Raw genomic sequence first — 21861 nt, 5'->3', positions numbered from 1 at the left:
ATGCTAGTATCACAGTAAAAGCCGTGGCAGGAGAGACAATGGATGAAGAGAGACTAAAGTTTGTCTTATGGTTAAAATAATCAAGTTGCCTGGTTGAAATGGGTTGTATCCTAGCTTGCTGAGAGAAATCAGGGTGGAGATTGCAAAAGCTCTTGGCAAAATCTTCTCTGGATACAGAGAGATATCAGAACACCAGAGAATGGCAAATGTGACATCGTTGTTCAGAAAGGTGTGCAAGGACATGCCTGTCAATTACAGGTTTGTCAATATAACTGCTATGGTGGGGGTTAGAAACAAAAGTAACTATGGACAATTGGAGAAGTCTGAGTTAATAAAGGAGAACGTGCACAGATTCATGAAAGACAAACCATGTTCAATTAACCTGATTGAACTCTTTGATGAAATAACAGAGAAGGGAACCTCATTGAGGTGTACTAAATTACAAGAGCCAAAAATAAAGTAAATAGTGAGTAGAGGATTTAATGGGTTTTTATACATGCAGAGGATGGTTGAGATCTGGAACACACTGAGTTGAGGCAGGCACTCCAACAGCATTTGAAAAGTATCTAGACAAGCATTTGAATCACCATGGCATAGAAGGTCTATGAAATAAAAGCTTCAAGATTTGCAGTTGACTAACTTTGGAGATGTGATAAGCTGTGAGGGGAGAGCAATAGACTAGAAGAGGTTATGTGATTGGCAGGCTGAATAGGCATATAGCAGGTGAAATTTAACAGAGAAATGTGAAGAAATACACTTTGCCAAGAAGAGTGAGAACAGACAGTACAAGCTAAAAAGCATAGTTTTGAAAAGGTGAAGAAAGCAAAGGACTGGGTATGTACATGCATAAATCCTTGCAGGTGCTGGAACATGGTGAGACTGTCTAGTAAAGTATATTGGATCCTAAATTTCTAAAGAGGAAGCACTGAGTACAAAAGCTGGGAACTGATTTTGAATCTTTATAAAACATTCTTTAGGCCACAACTGGAGCATTGTTTCCAATGATGATAACCATGCTTTAGGAAAAATGCAAAGGTTCTAGTGGATGCAGAAAAAAAAATTACAGGAACAGTTCCAGGGATTAGGATTCCAATTACAAGGTTAGACTCGAAGCAAAGAAGATTGAGAGGAGATTTACTAGACTATGATGACTTTGGATGCGGTAAACAGAGGGGAAGTGTTCTCATTTACTGTTTGTTCAATGAGCACAAATTTAAAGTGAAGGGCAAAAGACAGAGGAAATATGAAAGAAGATATTTTAAAAGATGGGAATGATGATTTTTAACTCACTGTCTGTGAGGATGATGGAAAAATAATCAATCATGGTTTTCAAAAATAATTAACGGATACATGAAGAGAACATGGGAAAGAACTGAATAGACTACTCTACAGAGATGGATTGAATGGGCCAAGAGGTCTCCTTGCGTTACATAACCATTCTATATTTCTTTGCCCTTGCTATTAAATACAAATTAACTGACCATTCACACAATTCTGGAGCCCTGTATCCAACAATTCACAATATACTGAGTAAAGTTGTAGTTTCCCTTTATCTTGCTCAAAAATGATTCTTTGAGCCTGAAATCATGAGATCTAGCTTTCGACTCTCAAACCAGTGGAAGCAGCCCCAACATCTACAGTATCTTGTTGAGGACTCAATAATATTGAACAATTCAATTGGTTCATCTCTTGTTATAAACCTCACATCCAGAAGAATGGGCTTGTACATCTGTTATAAAACCTCACATCCAGAAGAATGGGCTTGTACATCTGTTATAAACCTCACATCCAGAAGAATGGGCTTGTACAGTCTCTAGGACTGCCTTTTGATTCTAGTTGTAAATGTAACGAACCTTCACTCTATTCCTTCTACAACAAGAATATTCTTTAATTAAGGAGACCAGAACCATTCACAGTACTCTGTGTGTACTCACCAAACCCTATATAATTGCAGCAAGTCTACATCATCACAAAATTAGGTTCAACGGCATTTTTTGGGTGCCTGCGATGAGGTATTATTTGCAAAACACTGCTTGCAGACTTGATGTTATGGAGGGCAGAGGAGATGGTATAGTTAATGAGCATCATTATACAGAATTTTTAAAAAATTGAAGACACTAGGGAATATTAAAGAAAGTATATCAATTGCATCCAAAAACATGCAAGTTACCTGTAATATGGCTATCTCCTTGCTGGCCACTTCTCTTAACTGAACCCAGCTGACTGCAGTTGGGATGACAGCAGCTATCAACTACGCAGAAATTCAGGAAAATAAAAGCTGGAAATTAAATGTGGAACTGACAATTTTTTTTAAAAAAGAGAGAAATACAAAACTTAATTTCAATAATCTTTGCACATACTTTTATGTAGTTTAATCTCATTCTATTTTCTTCCTCTATAAATTTCCTGTTCAGCAATTGTTGATGTTTGAAATGCTCCCAAATATTCTGACTTAACTGCTCTTTTTGGTAACAATGTAAGATGCTCCTTTTAACTTAATAAACTTCTTATGCTTGCTATTGAGGTACCGTGTTCCCAGGGGACTGCAGTTCCTAGAACTTTTGTATCGTTTTATTGGAAAAGCGTATAAAGCAGAATTGAGTTAAATTTTTTTCAGAAGATTGGATGGGAAAGCACTCACAGATGTATATTTTTTGTTTCATGAGAGATGACAGCAGAACAAAAAAATTTTTTTAGAATTCCTTCCCCCACACCTTTGTGCCATCAAAACAAAATAGATTTGAAAGTTGCCTTGATGACCCAAAGGTGATAATCTGTCACTGATTCAAAGACATCAGTGGTCATATTCCATCTAACTTAACCAGGACGATGGCAGAAAGCCATCATCTTCCACACCCATGACACAGTCTGGAAGCACAGGCTCATGCTCAGCTACTGTGGACATTAAGTAATTACAAAGTGAGAACTCACCTGGAAACCAACCAGCCTTTGAAATGGACTCTCCCAAGGAAGCATCTACTATCCAGCACTCTTCAATATCTATACAATCAATATGCCAGACATAATAACAAATAAATTTGCTTGTGCTGACACCATGAGACCTGTGGCAGAGGCAGAAATCTTCATCTCTTTGATGGCAGATCTAACTGCAATGGTTGAATGCTTCTAAAAATGGAGGCAGGGATTAAACCCAGCAAAATCCATGGTTACTACATTCCACCTCTCAACCAGGTGACAACAATGTTCTACATTAATTTCTGTGGAGGGAAAATTTACCATGAACTGACACCAACACCTTGGAGTTATTATTCACAGATCACATATTCTGTAGCCACGACCTTCTAAGGACAAAAACAAAGATTAACATTATAGACAAACTCACAGGCGGCAACAGAGGTGAAACGCAGGGGTACCTTAGACCTTCACTTCACTTGTGTATTTTTCCAAGTGCTACTCTCTAGTTTGGCTGGGAAGCTGCCATACAAAATTCATTAATACAATACAGGTAGTAACTGGAACTTTAAAGCTGACCGAATTCAATGGCTGTCAGTGCTGTTGAGTATACCCCCTTCTCAGAGAGATTGTACTGAACTGGACCTGGACCAGCAGTATGTTGGGATCTCTCTGTCACATCCCCCCATCTCACTACATGATTTCAAGTTACATCTTCTGGTCCAATACCTTTGCTTCATCAATCTCAACAGTGATAGCAAATAGAATAAAGCTTCAACCAAAATCATGATCAAATCTAGGAACTAACTAAGACCTAATAACAAGGATCTATCTGGGTTTCACCAGCCTCAAATTATGTGGATGGCTCTAAGTAGGATCTGAATGGAACTCAGATGATGGGGGTCACCTAATGCATGAGTGGGAGATCAAACTCTCTTCCTTCTGCAATAATCCATCCAAACAATGGTCCTTATCACCACATTCTGCCCTCAACAGAAATCTAAGCAGATTAACTTTAAAATAAACACGCTGAAAAATCTTATAGACCTCAAACTTCTCAGTGTTCCCCTGGCCATATGCTAGATTAAGACTAATCCAGTAATACAATCCACATACAATGAAAGAGGGATTTTCATCCTATACTCTTGATTTTATCAGATACAACTGGAATCACTATCAAACCCATGTTGTCAAACATGAGAAAGGCTTTTTCCAACAGTGATATGTTGCAATAATAAGCGGGACAGTGTCACAGCACCATGAGATAACATGTTAAAATTCCTGCTCTTCACCCTGAACTGCCCGTATAATCCCATATTACTGAAAAAAGCCTTCCAGGCAACTAGGCTCACCTTGGTGAATACACTGTAACTGTATTGCCACCTAGCCACTGAAATAATAAGTCAGCTATGACATCAGTTAGTAGGCTGAGGTAATAAAATACAATATTCTTAATTCTTCCCAGTCAGTGCTGTGGCCCCATTTCCTCCCCACCAGTTAGTTCCAGTAACATGTTTTTCTTTCTCTCTAGAAGGGAATGAGGGGTAAATGAGATAGCACCCATTGTTCCTGAACCTATTTGAACCTTCACAAGATGCCCCAAATGACAAAATAATGAGGTGAGCTACATACCCGCAGCCATCAAGTGAGATTAAAAAAATATTCCACTGAAATGTTATTTGCCTCCAGCTGCATTTTTTAAATAGTTATCAACAAAAATTTATTTTTCCTTAATGCTGTTTGACCTTTCTGTATAAAAGGGAATTTAGAAGCATTTCTACCCCCAGCACATCCTTCTCTACCACCACCACCAGCTCCACCCCTCCATCACCACTTCCCCCCCCCCCCACCCCATAACACAAACAAATGGTCATTCGAACATGGAACATTTTATCACAAGGGCTTATTGAGACAGAGGCTGCAGGGGTAGTTTTCCAATTTCATGCTATTGATGCAAAGATCAGTAAGTGACCTTTTCTTACATTGCTTAGGCAGGAATTGGATTGCACAAGCATCTTAAAGAAACAAGGAAATGGAAATGGGAGGAGATAAAGTTAGAGAACCAGCATTGACGGACATGATAGCCAAACTGCTGCCACCTCTGCTGCAATTTTTATAATCACATGCATTGGAAGGAATTGTGAAGTCTCAACAGTGGTGTTTCATGACTGGAAGTTTGATCTTGCAAATATTTATATGATTACAAAAAAAGAAGCTGGAAATCTTAACAAAAACAGAAAATGCTGGAAAAATTCAGCAGGTCAGGCAGCATCTGTCTAGCAAGAAACAGAATGAACATTTTAGGCTGATGACCTTTCATCAGAACTAGGAGAATTTACCAAATGAACATATTTTAAATTGCAGAAGGTAGAAGAGTGGTGAGAACCTGTTCAGTTCTAAATTGTCCTAGCTCTGATGAAAGGTCATCAGTCTGAAACATTAACTCTCTCTTTACAGATGCTGCCTGATCTGCTGAGTATTTCCAGCATTTTCTGTTTAGATTTCTTGAAAATAATTAATTTTGAGCTAAGACTAACACACTGCGGTTAGTTTTACGCATCTTTATACTTCACAACTGATCGTTTTTTTGTTCCTGAACTTTTGGATAGAAATCTTAAAATGGCATTTGGCTTTTTGAACAGTCCAATCCAAATATTACTCCTACAAAAATTTCAGAAGAGGGCAGTGGTGGGGCTCCTTCTCGAAGTAACAGTAGTAGCTTTAGAAATAACTCTGTGATTTGCTAGGCGACTTCAGTGGATGGCAAAAGTCAAAGCATATTAGTGTGCAATTGGAGAAACGTAGGCAAGATGAGGCAAGGACAGCAGGTTACCAGCTTGAGAAACAAAAGAACTCATTGAATTTTTAAAACAATACAGCAGCTTCATGAGCCACTTTTAAAAATTGTATTCAAAATTTTTGAATTTCATACTAGCATGTGACTCACATTTTCTGCCCAGTTATCTGGATGGTGAGTTCAGTAACATAAACACTACATTATTGTGTCTGGTGATGTCAATAATTTGCCCCAAGCTAACCAACCCATCCACTCCGGTCCCAATGCACACACCACCCCTTCACCATACAGCTACTCAAGATATCATCCATTGCTTAATGGGGATCATTTTCTTCTGGAGGCAGAAGGTCATAGATTCAAGTCCCACTCCAGCACGTTGAGTTCAATATCTCAGCTGAAATTTCAGTGCTGAATTGCTGGGAATGCTGCATTGTTGAGGTGCTGCTATCTGGATATGGTGCCATGTTATGCCATGTCAGCCTTCTCAACTACGTAATAGATTGGGACTTTTCAAAGAACTCAAGGAAACTGAACCTGATGCCACTCCTACCTCCAATTCACTTATTTCTTCTAAAGCTGAAATATGTGGATTATAATATTCCAATTTAGTCTGAAAATTCAAACTTTTTGATATACTTTCTCCATCATACTAAAAAGGTTAATTCTTTTAAACTGATTTTTTTCCATAAAGTATAATTTTGAAAGTAAAAGCTAAAAACAGAAGTTGTTTCCATTTCACAAATGATTTTCAGTGCATTACGTTTCATTTTATGAAGTCCTTCTTGAATAGGTTGCTTAAAATTAAGAATTTATCGAAATTAGTTGGTCTGCTTATGTATCTCATGAGGTCAAAGGAAGTCCAAATAATGTCACTGACATCAGATACTGATGTTTGTATCAGTTTCCTCTGAATAGATGGTAATTCAATCACCAGAACTGAAATACAATTACCTAAAGCTTTGTGGAGAGAACTACATCCTCCGCTTATACTGTTAGTGCCAGCCAATCTAGCAAATGTCTACACCTCAGAAAAGCAAATGGCAAATATGTGGCTCTGAACTTCCATGCAGGTTATCCATGCCTCTCACTGTAACTTCAGCAACAAATTGTCAAAGTCTCAGGAAAATAGGTAAGCAGTTAGATGTTTCTCCCCAGATGGAGGGGAGGGTATCCATAAAACCTTCATCAATGATACAAGGGAAGGAGCCCTTAGTGGAAACTGGAGGTCTGCAATTATATATCTACAATAAACAGAGATAAAGTGTATTGGGATGTTGGTTTCACAGAAAGTGAGTGTAGAGTGTAGCCAGCATTTTATCACTTAAACTGCATAATGAAGATCCCACACAGTGCATATCATAATTCCAGATCCAGCTATTTTTGTGATTTTGAAATTGAGATTTTGTTACTATTCTGTTCACTGTTCATCTAAAAGCAATTTGTACAACCTCAAGATATCCTAAAGGGTTTTACAGCCAATGAGGCATTGAAATAGGAATGGTAAGTTTACAAAGGGTACAGCCAGGAAGTCAGTCAGGAGTAAGTTGAATAGCCAAGTCCAAGTCCAGAATTCATTATGGGAACTGAAGATGGCAGCTTTGTTCTTCCTAATATTTAGTTGGAGAAAATATTGGGTGTTGGAGAAGCAGTCTGATAACTGATAGTAAAGGGATCGAGAGGGGTTGTGGTAAGGTGGAGATTTGGTATCATATACGTTTATGAGGAAATTGCCACTACATTTTTGATTGGTATTGCCAAGGGGAACCATGCAAGTTAGTAATAAGAGCGCTAAACATAAGTTCTTGGAGATCACCAGTGATCTCCAATGTGGATGCTGGAAGAAAAGGTGCTGTAGGTTTCACCTGGAAAGGCAAGAATGGAATAAAGTAAGTATTGTCCCATCCAGTTGGATGATGATGGAGAGCCACTGGAGGACAACCCTATGGGCAATGTTTAAAAGCTACATACAAATTAAGAGAGAAGAAGAGAGCTAGTTTATCTTTGTCTTAATCATAAGTTACTAAATACATCCTATAAATGCTTTAGTGCTGTTACCAGGCGAAAACTTGATGGGAAGGATTCAAACAAAATTGCAGGAAAGATTAGCTTACATTTAGGAGTCTACAACATGTTCAAGACTTGGTGGCAATGGAAGTTGGGGATAGGGTGGTATTCTGCAAGGACAGAGGATTAAGAGCTTTTTTTCCTGAAGGAGAAGAGGAAGAGTATGTGACCAAAGAGAATGACTAATTTCAGCTACCATGTGGGCCAGGAAGAGAATTTAATGGGAACAGAGATGAGGAAGTAGGAGATGAATCTTGTAATAAAGATGAGTTCCAATAGGGCATAAGAAGAGAATGGGAAAGAAACTAGAAATTAAATGAATTTGAAGCAAAGGTGGAAAACCTTATTAGTTGATCTGGAGGGGAAGGAAAAGGAAAGAACAACTGACTGGACGATCTCCATCTGCGCAGAAAAGCAATCCACGAGTCCTTCACACCTGCTATTAATGTTGAGAGTCAAGTTGACAGAGGAGAGAAGTTAACAAGAGACAATCTGAAGTTAGAAGTTAGATCCAGTGGTGAAGTGTCACACACCACCATGACAGCTTCAGCAGGGAAACTGATGAAAAGTTGAGTCAGATGGGAAGGTATCCAACAGACTGGTGTCATGGCCAGAACACTGATGCAATTATCCACAATAAGCTCGTGGATGGCAAAGGGCTTATTCAGAAGTGAGAATAAGCATTCTGGAAGAAGTGGAGAAGAGCCTTGATAGCTGACCCAGTGACAGAGTCAGACAAGTGGCAGGATCAGCACTGGGAACAAATTTGAAAAGGAATGAGTTTAGACCCCTGCCCCCCCAACTGGAGTACCAGATGCTGGGTGGTAAAGCTAATGATTGAGTAGCATGGACAGGTGGCGAACTGCAACAAGTGCTTCAGTCAAGCTTGGGATTTAGACAGGAGAGCAAGAAGGTTGAGGAATACTGAAGCATTGGAAAAGTACTGGAAGAACAGAGTACCTGAGATAGATAAAATTAAATCATGGATGAAACCGAGAGAGAGGGGAGCTGGGGGGTAAACAGAAAGGCACTATAAAATACAATTAAAAAATAAAGTGGAACTATATGATGAGCTTGGATCCCAAGCAAAATGACCACATAAAGAAGTTTTTAAATTACTTAGGCCTGGTTACATAGAAAATACTAGATACATATATCCTAGGTATAAACGAGGAGTAGAAAGGAGAAAATAGCGATGAATGAACACCAATGGCCATGGTTACAGGAGAATTCATCTGCTCTTACTTGAAAGATTGGTAAGGTTCATTCATGAATACCGGAAGGGACAGATTACCTCAGTTTAACATATCCTGCAAAAGATGGCATGTCATTAGTGCAGGTCTCCATTGGCACAGCAACAAAGTCTTGGCTCAGATTTTGTACCCAAGTCTTCAGGGTACAATTTGAACACAACCTCAAAGTCCAGAAGTAGTAATGACATCACTGAGGCACAGCCATCATATCCAAGCTGACAACGTAACTTCAGTAGCTATTGAAAGTAACTGATCTACAACCTACTGAAGCATTTTCAAAGCAACACCATGTATTAACATACCAAATAACAGTAACTTGATGCTGCAAGAGCTGGTAAAAATTGATACTGTTTGTGGATTTTACAGACCACATCTATCCACACCCATGCATCACTTTTACAGGTGGATAACAAATGCCAGCCCTACTTCTGCTACCTAAAGGTTGAAAATGGTGCTTGCATATATGATTTTATATTCTCCATCTGTCCACCTCCTTAGGAAGGTGTTTGCGCTCATCCTACTCCTAACAAAAAAACTCTCCTATCCTTCCCACATAGATCCATATTTTTATATAACCATTCCTTTTCCTTTCACAGGTCTTCAAATAATGAATTAGCACATCGCTGCATGTGGTGTGACCCAAACTACAATCCAAACTTGGGCTAACGAGTGGAAGTAACATGGGTGCCATGCAAGTGTCAGGCAATGACCATCTACATTTACACCACACCTACCCTTAACGTTCAATGGCATTATCATAGTCAAATGCCCTTCAACATCCACAAACAGAAACTCAGGTAGCCCATCCACAGAAATCTTGTGGTTTGCAGAACAGATCAGGAATTGTAAGGCTTAGATCCCAATTGTCCAAGTTTTTCACCATTTATAAAACATAGCTCAAGAAAGCTTATACATGAGAAGAAATGCAAATTCAACATTATCCAAAACAGACAGCCAGGTAGACATCCAATATTTCAGGTTAAGTATCTGCCACTACAACAGTGTTTACTACCTACACAGCATCATCTATATAACACAACTATACATTGTTATTTACAGTACAGATTTGTGGTAAATCCCTGTCTTCTATAATAATAAAGGTAACCTGTTTACTTTAAACTGGTTAACACTTCAATTTTTCTTGTCTTGTCAAAACTGACCAAGAGAAGATACTTTTGTTTCTCAGGAGCAGGATCTAGGCTGATGCCTCAATGACATACCAAGGGAGTGTCTGGTTGTCAGTGATGTACCCTTTTGGATGAGACATTAAATCAAAGCAGGCTCTCTCGGTTGACCATAATACATCCCAGCACTATTCACTCAAAAGCTGGGGAGATCTGGGCCAATGTTTCACTCTTAACATCATTACAGCTAAACATCTGACTCTTTTGCTCACTAATGTTAGTGAAAACTTGCAGTGCACAAACTAGTTGCACCATTTCTTTAACAATAGTGACAATACTTCAAAATAATTTTAAAAGGACAAGAAGCACTTTGAAGCATTGAAATAATAAGATACTTCCTCAATGCATGTGCCTCATTGACCTGCAGCTTAAGCAAATGGTCCGAACACTTCACTGAAGTTCCTCAAATAAAAATAAATGTAACAATATTTTTTGGAACCTTTCAGCTGTCTGTATTAAAACAGTTAAGTACAAAACTGAAAATCTACCACTCATGAGGGAAAAAGCTGTCACTCAAATGGATTGCATAAGTGAATCTGATATCAGTTTCAATAAAGCGTTTCTAAGTTCATGTGACAAATAAGCTATTCATGAGTTGCGTGCTTGTCTACAAACGCCACACTCATGATAGGAAGCAGCAGCCTTTGCCAAATATCCTAAAGACTTCATGGCACCCCATGTAATGTTTGCCTTGTGGAATCATATGACACTATTCAAGAGACAGATCCTAGTTTTGTCTCTTTCCAGATAAGACAAACATAAGCCCATTCAAAAACACTGCAAAATAAATTAGTTACTTGTTTAATATTTGGTACATTCTGAAAACCTAGCTACAGATTAGTTTAGACATGCTGAAATATACATGCTACTATGATTTTAGTAACCTTACCCACTTTACATTCTCCTAACTAAATTATTCACAACATTTTTTTTTTGGAGGACAGAAGTTTCTCAGCACAACCGAATATGTTCAGCCGGATATCTTAATGACTTCATTCAACACTTATTAATGATTCCAAGTTTACTTTTGTTGCAAATCTCAATCTGGAAGTTGAGCACACTGTAATGAAGTATTTTATTTCTGTCTTTAAAGCATTTGCCTCTCTGTGGTCCAAACAGATCCAAGTTTTCCTTCCACATTTTAAAGTGATAAAGCTCATTGATGATAATTTTTAATCTTGCTTGCATCTCGAAATCACCTCAAAGATGGCTCCTCTTCAGCTTAAAAACCCGCAAAGAAAATTATCTTTTGATCTATGCACTAAACAATTAGTGTGGTGATAAATGTGCATAATACCTTGATTCTGACATTTGGTTGTATCAAATTTCAACATGCATATCTTACTATATTGCATGTTTAATGCATACAATGGAGGATAAACTTCTAATCTCTCCAGGCTTCCCTACAACTTAACTCCCTTACATAACATAACCAGAGAGTAGAAATCTACCTCTTGGCTCTTTTCTGCTTTGCTCCAAGAGTTCAAGTGTCCCTTATTTCTTAGCAACCAGATATTGACTCAGAATTCAAAGTGTATACTGATCAGAGTCCTGTTGTCTGATCATTAACTCCTCTGACTTGCACCCTTGGCTACAGTACTGCAATATCCAATTGCATTTTGTTGATTGCCATTCAGCATGTATTTGGACACGTTCACTGTAAAAGTAGAAAAACTCCTAGGTCTCTCAACATCAACCAACAGTATTGTTGGAATGAGAGTGCCACCTATTTTTCTTATCTGTAACACATTGCACCCATCTTCTTAAATTTAATCTGCCATTGCTCTTAACTAATCAAACTCATTCTTAAACTCCTGAGTTGCCTTGACACATTCTACTAATCCTAGCCTGACATCATTTACAACTATTATCACTTCACACTCTTCCAGAGTCCAAATAATTGATAAAAATTATCATGCAAGGTTCAAGCAACAAAACAGTTCTACAAACTTAAAATTAACGTGTAATAAAAGTACAAACCTTCCAGACCATCTTTCTGGTTGGAACTCATCAGGTTCAGCAAAGATTTCAGGATCTCTGTGGACAGCGAAGGCTATGAACATTACTTGGGTCCCTTTAGGGACAGTGTAGCCACAAAGTGTGGTGTCCTGTCAGAGAAAGTGGGGGACAAAAAAAGGTAACAAATTTTAAAACTTGCTCAAGGTAAAAATGTTGATTTTGAATTTGATCTCCTGCAAAAAAAAAGTAATACAACTTGGATTCATCACAACTCAGGACCTACAGCTAAAATTGTTCGGGAGTGCCATCATTATTGTTCTGCAGGCAAAAGCTAAAGCCAGTTAACATGTATCATAATCCCATCAAGACTGAATGACCACCACCACAGTAAAATTTTCCAAGATTGTTCACAAGTATAATCAGTCAAAAGTTGCTAAAATGAGTCAATGAAAGAGATTTTAGTTCAGGTTACTATAAGTTTGATCAACAAGCATGAGAGACAAGAGAAGCAGAGGGCTTTAGGGGGTAAATTTCAGAATTTAGGTTCCAAGCAATAAAACAAATATGACCACCGATGATGGGGCAAAGAAAAGGAAAATGACAGAGAATTGTAGGAATATATTATTCTCAGAAGACTGTAAGATTGCAGAGATAGATGGGGTTGAGGCTCTAGGGAGTTATGAATAAGAGGATGAGAACTGTAAAAGGGAATTTGCATACAAGGACGAATTCTGTAATTTAACTACATAAAGAGCCAGCTGAACATAATTGGCTGAATGAAGCCATAGTATAAGATTCCATGGAAAGATTTCTGTAATGCCTATAACCAGTTCTATTTAAATGCAGATATACCAAGAAAAATTGTACCTGCTTTGCAACTCTTCGTCCACCAATAAAGGATGGCCAAAGTCTTTCTACCTCTAGCAGTACATGGTCCAAGTAAGATTCATTTTCTCGTGCACGTTTACGAACTTGAACCTGATTTAAAATGGAGACCTGAGCATTAGCATCAAAATACAATGCAAAGTAAAAATGGCTTAGTGCCCATTATAACATTCATCATTTCATTATGCATTGTCTGAAACTCTAGGGGTTAAATAGCACAAACAGGTCCCATTAACAGAAATTAAATGAAAGACCTGCTTGCACTGTAACCTTACTTGATTCATGCACAAGTCGAAACAAGGCTCACATTACTGCAAATGCCAATATGGCAATCAGAGCACATATACAGCAGTCATCCTTCTTAGCAATGAGCCTATTAATTTCTGTAACCCCTTAAAAAAAATAGTACTTGCATTCCATATTTGAGCCTCTGTATTAACCCAGGTAAAGCCAACATCATGTATGTAACATCTAAATGTAATGCTTAAATGTTGTAGCATTAACTATTTAGAAAAGGCAATGGAATCATACTTAGCAGTAAAAGAATCACTTACATTGGTGGGTGTAAGTGACCTGGTCACAGAGTAAAACAATATAAAAGTTATCCTGCTGCCTGTTGGTGATAATCTGTTCTGTTGTTACATCCTGTAACTTAACGAGTTTGTGTCAAAGCCTCTACTCCATGATACTGGTCAGTAGAAGTATATTAGATTTTGCTATGTTGTATAATTCCATACATCTTTAAATGTGAAAGTTGGCTAAAGTACCTACATTGATACTGATGCATATAATACAAGTAAATAAAGCATTCAACTTGTAACATAAGGTGTTGAGTCAATACCAACAGAATCAAGGAAAGTTACTTTTGGTCCATCATCATCTGTGACTAGTGGATTTACCCACATCAATGATCTGGTTTAATCTCACACTACAGCTAAAGCCCACAATATCACACCTCGTCTAATCTCATTGCTTAACATTTTACATTTTAAAATCTAGGAAATTCTGGTAAATTTCAAAAGAATTTATAGAGCTAAGATCTGATAGACCAACATTCAAGAAAACAAACTTCATGACTGGATAATTTGGTCACTCTGGTACTGGCTGTCAGAGGTGCTGGAAAAAGGACTGAAATCCCCTCTGACCACCCCAAAAAGATATTACACTAAATGGACTGAAATAGTGATTTTTATTAGACAAGTGAACATGGGAATTAATATGAACATCTGCATGGTCCCACAAGCAGAAATTAGAAAAAAAAACCTGTTAATGGTAGCTGAAGGCAGCCAAGGAAATTCTAAAACTCTCTCCTATTGTATTTCAAAGTTTCTGTACTTTGTTCATCCTTCTTGGGTGCATTTTTGCAAAATAAGTCAAACTGGCTAAGTCAATTTCAAGCCTACCTATTATTAAACGGTACACAGAAACTGAAGAGTTGAAGTTATTTTAATATCCATCCTGAATTTTTAGATCAAGAATTAGTATTCTGGAAAGCTTGGATAACTTCCTGGGATGTTGTCTCCATAAAGTACAATCTTCCTTTAAAGTTTCTCAAGAAATCCTAGTAATTCAGGAGTCTTAATATGGAATCAAATATGATAGGTTATGTACAGATTGGTCAGGATACGATGGGGTTTCTCCAACCATGATACGGTCCGTATCATGATTTTCCGTAACTCGAAGCCACATCATCTGTGCATGCATCAACAAAGGTGAGTCGAAAAAAAATGAATGTATTTATTTTGTATAATCGCACAATTCCATGAGAGTGAACTTTATTTCATATCTCAAATTTCTGACTTGTGAATTTTTGTAAAAGTGAATTTCTGTTATCTAAACAGCCATAAAGTGGAGGTTTACTGCATTAAGGAAAAGTTCAGCAATGGTGAGAACTACCTCATTCGGGTCTTTATGGATGGTGACACATTTAAGTACTTAGGAGGCTAATGATCATTTTCTGCTCTCTACCAATAGTAGGAGATAGGATTAAGGATTAAGGACAATAGAATGCTTCACCCAATCTGCTTCTTTTTTTACAGCGAACTTGGCCTGAAACTATAAATTAATTGCAGTAAACAGTACAAGTCACCCTGATGTAACATTGGTTACGTTTTTATATGTTTTTTAAAAATACTAGTCATTAGTTTTATTGACAGAAATAGATCCAAAAAACTCCGTGATACCCCCTAGTTTGGAAAAGGATTACCTGATGCAACACAAGTGAAAGTACAATGGATTTTTTTTAAATATTTGTTTTGTATCAGCAACTACTCTTTTACAGCTATGCAGACCACCACTACTGGATGTTTCTGTTGTTCAGAAATCCTTTCTTTGGCTTCAGAGGTGCATACAAGGTGTGCAACCCATGCATGTGTATAAAGAAATTGCCACAGCAAAAAGCTGGGGGTAGTGAGGATCAGAATTGGGGCATGAAGGTGGGAGGGGTGGCAGAAAAAGAGCCCATGTAAGATGCTGGGGGCAGAGGAAGAGCCCAACGAAAAAGATTGAGGGGTGGTGAGAGGTGTGGATGGGTGCTGATAGGTACAATGCACAACATTGAGAAAATTCAGTTAAAATACAGAATGAAAATATCTTCACAGATAGCTATGCACAGTGTGTGGTTAAGAAGAAATATTCAGGTTCTAGATGCAGCACCTACAAAAATACTTGCTTAAGCGTAAAGCGGTGCTATTGGTTCTAACTGCGTGCAGCAGCATCCATTTAGGCAAAGACTAATTTCTACTTTGGTACATTGCTGAGGCCCTCTTGTGGCAAGAGCTTAACACTTGCTCTGAAACCTCCAATGTACTTGTTGGGGAAAACACAGAACCCCCAATGTTTTGAAACATCAGAATATTCTCAAATAGGCTAGTTATTACTTAAAGATCATGACAAATGTTAAGCCAATAGTATTGAAATTTACTAAAATCTTTAATGAAAAATACACTCAATATTTATTTCAATTCTAAGTTCACGTTAAAAAGATCATACTTGACCATCAAGCTTCTTTGAAAACGTTTCCCATGCAGACTGAGTCTCCTACCAAATGATTACTGCCTAAGCTCTGAACACAATCCCCAAGCAAATTAAAAGTTTAGATCAACAGTAGAGCTATATTCTAATGGCAACTTCAGGGACTCGTTCCTAGGACTGATCAATAGTAGGAGTATCATAGTAATAACAGGGGTACACTGAGTATGAGCATCTATGCTAGTATTATTCAAGATGCAGGATTTCTTCTGCTGATCCTGGTACAGCCAAATGAACTACAATACATGCTCTTAATTTTTTTTTTAAACAGGCATTTTTGGTACCTAATGTCGGATTTCAGATGAAAAGAGGAAGCCATGCTCAAATAGGAAAGTAGTTGGACACAAGATTTTAAAACTGTGGTACTGATGGTTCAAACAGCACTCCTCTTAAACGGAACTTCTCACTGTGAACAGGGGAGTATTGAATGTATTTATGTATCTCTTTCTGAACATAGAACATTACACGCCCTTTGGCCCTCGATGTGCCAACATTTTATCCTGCTCTAAGATCTATCTAACCCTTCCCTCCCACATAGCCCTCCATTTTTCCTATCATTTGTGTGCCTATCTAAGAGTCTCTTAAATGTCCCTAATGTATCTGCCTCCACCACCTCTGCCAGCAGCGCGTTCCACTCACCCACCACTCTCTGTGTAAAACAATTTACCTCTGACGTCCCCCCATATCTTCCTCCAATCACCTTAAAATTATGCCCCCCCATGTTAGCCATTTTCATCCTGGGAAAATGTCTCTGACTGTCCACTCAATCCACGCCTCATCATCTTGTATACCTCTATCAAGTCACCTCTCATCCTCCTTTGCTCCAAAGAGAAAAGCCCTAGCTCACTCAACCATTGGAGATTGGAGAGAATAAGACATTCTCTCCAATCCAGGCAGCATCCTGGTAAGTCTCCTCTGCACCCTCTCTAAAGCTTCCACATCCTTCTTATAATAAAGCAACTAGAATTGAACACAATACTCCAAGTGTGGCCTAACCAGAGTCCTATAGAGCTGCAACATTACCTTGTGGCTCTTGAACTCCATACCCCAACTAATGAAGGCCAACGCACCATACGCCTTCTTAACAACCCTATCAACCTGCGTGGCAACCTTGAGGGATCTATGGACATGGACCCCAAGATCCTTCTGTTCCTCCACACTGTTAAGAGTCCTGCCATTAACCTTGTATTCTGCCTTCAAATTCGATCTTCCGAAGTTTATCACTTTACACTTTTCTGGGTTGAACTCCATCTGCCAGTTCTCAGCCCAGCTCTGCATCCTATCAATGTCCTGTTGTAGCCTACAGTAACCTTCTACACAATCCACAACACCACCAACCTTTGTGTCATCTGCAAACTTACTAACCCACCCCTCCACATCCTCATCCAAATCATTTATAAAAATCACAAAGGGCAGGGGTCCCAGAACAGATCCCTGGTCACTGACCGCCAGGCAGAATATGCTCCATCCATGTCTTCTATGGGCGAGCCAATTCTGAATCCACACAGCCAGGTTTCCCTGGATCCCATGTGTCCTGACTTTCTGAATAAGCCTTCTATGAGGAACCTTATCAAATGCCTTACTAAAATCCATGTGCACCACATCCACTGCTCTACCTTCATCAATGTGCTTTGTCACGTCCTCAAAGAATTCAATCAGGCTGGTGAGGCATGACCTGCCCCTCACAAAGCCATGCTGACTGCCCCTAATCAGCCTATGCTTCTCTAAATGCCCATAAATCCTGTCTCTAAGAATCTTCTCCAGTAATTTGCCCACCACTGAAGACTCACTGGTCTGTAATTCCCAGGGTTATCCCTACTCCCTTTCTTGAACAAAAGAACAACATTTACCACCCACCAATCATTTGGCACTACTCCCGTAGCCAGTGAGGACACAAAGATCATTGCCAAAGGTGCAGAAATCTCTTCCCTCGCTTCCCATAATAACCTTGGATATATCCCGTCTGGTCCTGGTGACTTATCTATCCTAATGTTTTTCAAAACTTCCAGCACATCCTCTTTCCTCACATCGACATGACCCAGCCTGTTGTACGCCATCCTCACAAATGTCAAAGTCTCTCTCACTGGAACTCCGAAGCAATGTATTCATTAAGGACCTCCCCTACCTCTTCTAATTCCAGGCACATGTTTCCTCTTTTATCCCTGATTGGTCTTAACCTCACTCTAGTCGTCCTCCTAATCTTCACATGCGTGTAGAATGCCTTGGGGTTTTCCTTAATCCTACTTGCCAAGGCCTTCTCATGCCACCTTCTAGCTCTCCTAAGTCCATTCTTAAGATCCCTCCTGGCTACCTTGTAACTCTCAAGAGCCATGTCTGATCCTTGCTGTCTAAACCATAGGTAAGCTTCTTTCTTCCTCTTGACAAGATATTCTACGTCTCTTGTCAACCATGGTTCCTTCACTCTACCATCCTTATCTGCCTCAATGGGACAAACCTATCCAGAACACCATGCAAGTACTCCCTAAACAACCTCCACATTTCCATTGTGCACTTCCCCAAGAACATCTGTTCCCAATTTAGACTCCCAAGTTCCTGACTAATAGTATCATAATTCCCCCTCCGCCAATCAAATACTTCCCTATATCGTCTGCTCCTATCCCTCTCCAAGGCTACAGTAAAGGTCAAGGAGTTATGGTCACTGTCTCCAAAATGCTTTCCCACCAAGAGAACTGAAACCTGATCAGGCTCATTGCCTAGTACCAGGTCCAGTATGGCCTTTCCTCTAGTCGGCCTGTCCACTGATCTCTGTGCCATTGCAATTCTGGCCATTGCATATCCCAGAAATCTAATAATAAATATGGCCAAATAAAAACAGAACTGTAGCCAAAATTAGGCCTAGAAAGAGATACTTGAATACATTCAATAATCCTGTGTTCACAGTGAGGAGTTCCATTTAGGAGGAGTGCTGTTTGAACAATCAGTGCCACAGAAGTTTGTGTCCAACCACTTTCCTGTTTGAGTCTGGCTTCCCCTTTTCATTTGAAATCCAACAATAGGTAATGATTAATTTTACAGATCGTATCAGTAGATAAAATACAACACAGTTGAATGACAATGAATAGAACCTATATTTTAAAACTCATTTGTAACTAGTTTACTCAGTGGATCATGAATAATTATTAAACAAACTTTCACTAACCTACAGAGGCCAATGCACTAAAATGATCTAACAAACTGAAGTTTGGGATGACACCTTCATATGGAGACAAAGCTATGGAATGGAAGAGAAAGAGGCAGTCTAATGGAAAGAGTACAACATAGTACAGAAAAGAAACAGAAGGAACAGGCAGATAAACCAATTTAATAAACAATCAGCAATGTTAGACTCTGCAAAAGAATTGTTCAGGAAAAAAGGAAGGAAGCACACTGAAACCAATACTTTTATTTGATTGAGCACTTTGATTGATAAGAATAACAACAAGTTATTTTTGTTCAACATTGGTCAATGTCTTATAAATAGAAAAAAAAGGTGAGGGTACCTTGTTTGATCCAGCAAGTTCAATTGTAAAGGATGTCAACAGCGATGCAAGTGCTTTGGGAATTAGTGCTGAAATAAAGAGGAGGAGATGCTGTGCTGCACTGGTGCTTTCTGGAAATGGTACATCCTTTATTTTGGAGATGAAGCTGATTAAATTACAAAACAAGTTTGGTTATACATATGTAAACCAGATATATTCACCATTACTGAAGTACTATAAACACATGGTATGGGATTGGTTACAATTTCATTATTCATTCATTAAGAGCTTAAGAATAATATTAAGGAAGCAAATGACACAGATTAGCCTTAAAACTTGTTATTTCAGGATTTGCAATTAAGAGTTATGTTAAATGGAATTTAAATGGGATGATACAAATTTTTAAATGTATAGTAATGCTCATTATCCTTATTGATGCATCTCTACCCAGAAGAGATGCATGTTAACTCACAACCCAGTAATGAGTTGAATGTTAATTATCCGCTGAAGACATTTGGTTGCATAGCCACATTCTGAGCAAAATAATGATGTTTTAGTTTGACTGATTCTCTATCAGACTCCATCTAGAATACTATATTCAGTTTTGGGCACCACATCTTGGGAAAAATAACTTGGCCTTTGAAGGGATAATGGTATAATGGTATTTAACACAGCAACATCAGAATAGATAGACTACTGTCTATCTAGTACTCATTTTGGTACTTTAATGATAACATGCCAATGATGCACCACCTTAAAATCAGTTGATAGCTGTAGTGTATTTAACCAATCAAAACAAATGACATGAGAAAATACAATCTTTTAGATACAGTTCTGTTGCACAGTAGCTTTGGAGGAATGCAAGTCAAAGGCATACACTGTTATACTATAACAACAAACAAGGTGCAGGAGGAACTCAATGGGTCAAACAGCATCTGTGGGAGGAAAGAAATTGTCGACATTTTGGGTCAAAACCCAGCACCAGTCCTGATGCAGGGTTTCGACCTGAAATGTCGACTATTTCTTTCTTCTCACAGATGTTGCTTGACCCGCTGAGTTCCTCCTGCACCTTGTTTTTTGCTCCATATTCCAGCACCTGCAGTCTCTTGTGTCGCCACTGTTATACTATTATGGCCATATTACAATGTCCCATGATTCACCAAGTAAGTGGAAGTATTATTGGCAGAGATAGGGCTTTCATAAGTTTGAGTTGCTTCCCAACATAGGCTTTTAAATTGTACTACTAATAGTGAGTGCTTGATTTTGTTTGAACAGATAAGTAAAAAAAAGCTTCATAGTGCACAATCTTCTAGGTACAAAGAGTACACACCATCAGCTCTGAGAAGTCAGCATTTCATCAGTCATTGCGAACATGACTAGATGCCACTAAAGGTACACTAAAAACAGAAAAACAGTTCAACAAACATTTCTTTATAAAATACTTTCCTTCTGGATAAAACATCAATGCCCCAATTAAGCCAGGTTTTGGATTAACCGAGTAACCCTCATTCCATATGATAGTGCAGTAATGTTTGGGAAGACACACAGCTCAAACGAACAAGGAATTTACCCCACCCAGTTAAAAGATTATCTGACAAGGCTCACCCTTCATTCTCACTCTTGAGACGCTCATCAATAATGTTAAGTAGCTTTTCTTTTGCTTCAAGAGCCTGAGAAAACCCCGAAGACCATGCCGACACTTTCACATTCAGTGGAGTAGAGATTAGTCCTATTAATCAAATAACACGGAACACATGAAAACGTAAATCATAGAATCATAGGACCAAAACATACTTTTACCAGGATTGGAAGAGCTGCCAGCAAGGTCGAGCATCAGATCATGCCCAACTTTCCTGCCAGCACATTTCAGAATGAAAGTCAGTAGCACCCTGAAACTCAAATAACAGTGCATCTGACCTTCTGCACTACCGCTGGACTCAGCATCATGCTAAGATGATATCTCACATCAGCTCGTATCCAACCCCTCATCTTCAAACCAGCTGGAGCACTGACCGTGCGCCCATTCATTGCCAAACTAAAAGTTAATTTCCAGGCGGATTTTTAATGAATTTATCGGTTAAACACATTTAAATACATTCTTATAATAATTTTGATTTTTAAAATTGATTCCAATAACTTTTATGTGTTTCTGATTATCTGGGTAATTTCTGAAGGCCCATTACGGCTCATGTACCACTCTGCTTTGACTCTTGATATCTTTGTGTAACCTACGGCTTTCTTTTTCATTATCAACTACACAACCAATTTTGGCATGATGTGCAAATTTTAATTTTGAT

The 21861-nt window shown here is 38.6% G+C and overlaps 1 protein-coding gene across 6 annotated transcripts in view; it reads right to left on the bottom strand.

The window, feature by feature from the left end:
• LOC127572970 (uncharacterized) overlaps nucleotides 1-21861 on the bottom strand; it is a 95487-nt gene that overhangs the window by 23993 nt on the left and 49633 nt on the right. For all 6 annotated transcript variants that reach the window (XM_052020703.1, XM_052020704.1, XM_052020708.1 and 3 more), the window contains 4 exons: nucleotides 21170-21293; nucleotides 19586-19730; nucleotides 13038-13148; nucleotides 12192-12319 (listed from right to left, as the gene is read on the bottom strand). In XM_052020703.1, coding sequence (XP_051876663.1) covers nucleotides 12192-12319; nucleotides 13038-13148; nucleotides 19586-19730; nucleotides 21170-21293 — 508 coding nt within the window. The remainder of the gene's footprint in view (nucleotides 1-12191; nucleotides 12320-13037; nucleotides 13149-19585; nucleotides 19731-21169; nucleotides 21294-21861) is intronic.

Source organism: Pristis pectinata, chromosome 7 (assembly GCF_009764475.1).
Source record: "Pristis pectinata isolate sPriPec2 chromosome 7, sPriPec2.1.pri, whole genome shotgun sequence".
Classification (NCBI taxonomy): domain Eukaryota; kingdom Metazoa; phylum Chordata; class Chondrichthyes; order Rhinopristiformes; family Pristidae; genus Pristis; species Pristis pectinata.
This window is presented reverse-complemented; position numbering and strand designations above follow the sequence as displayed.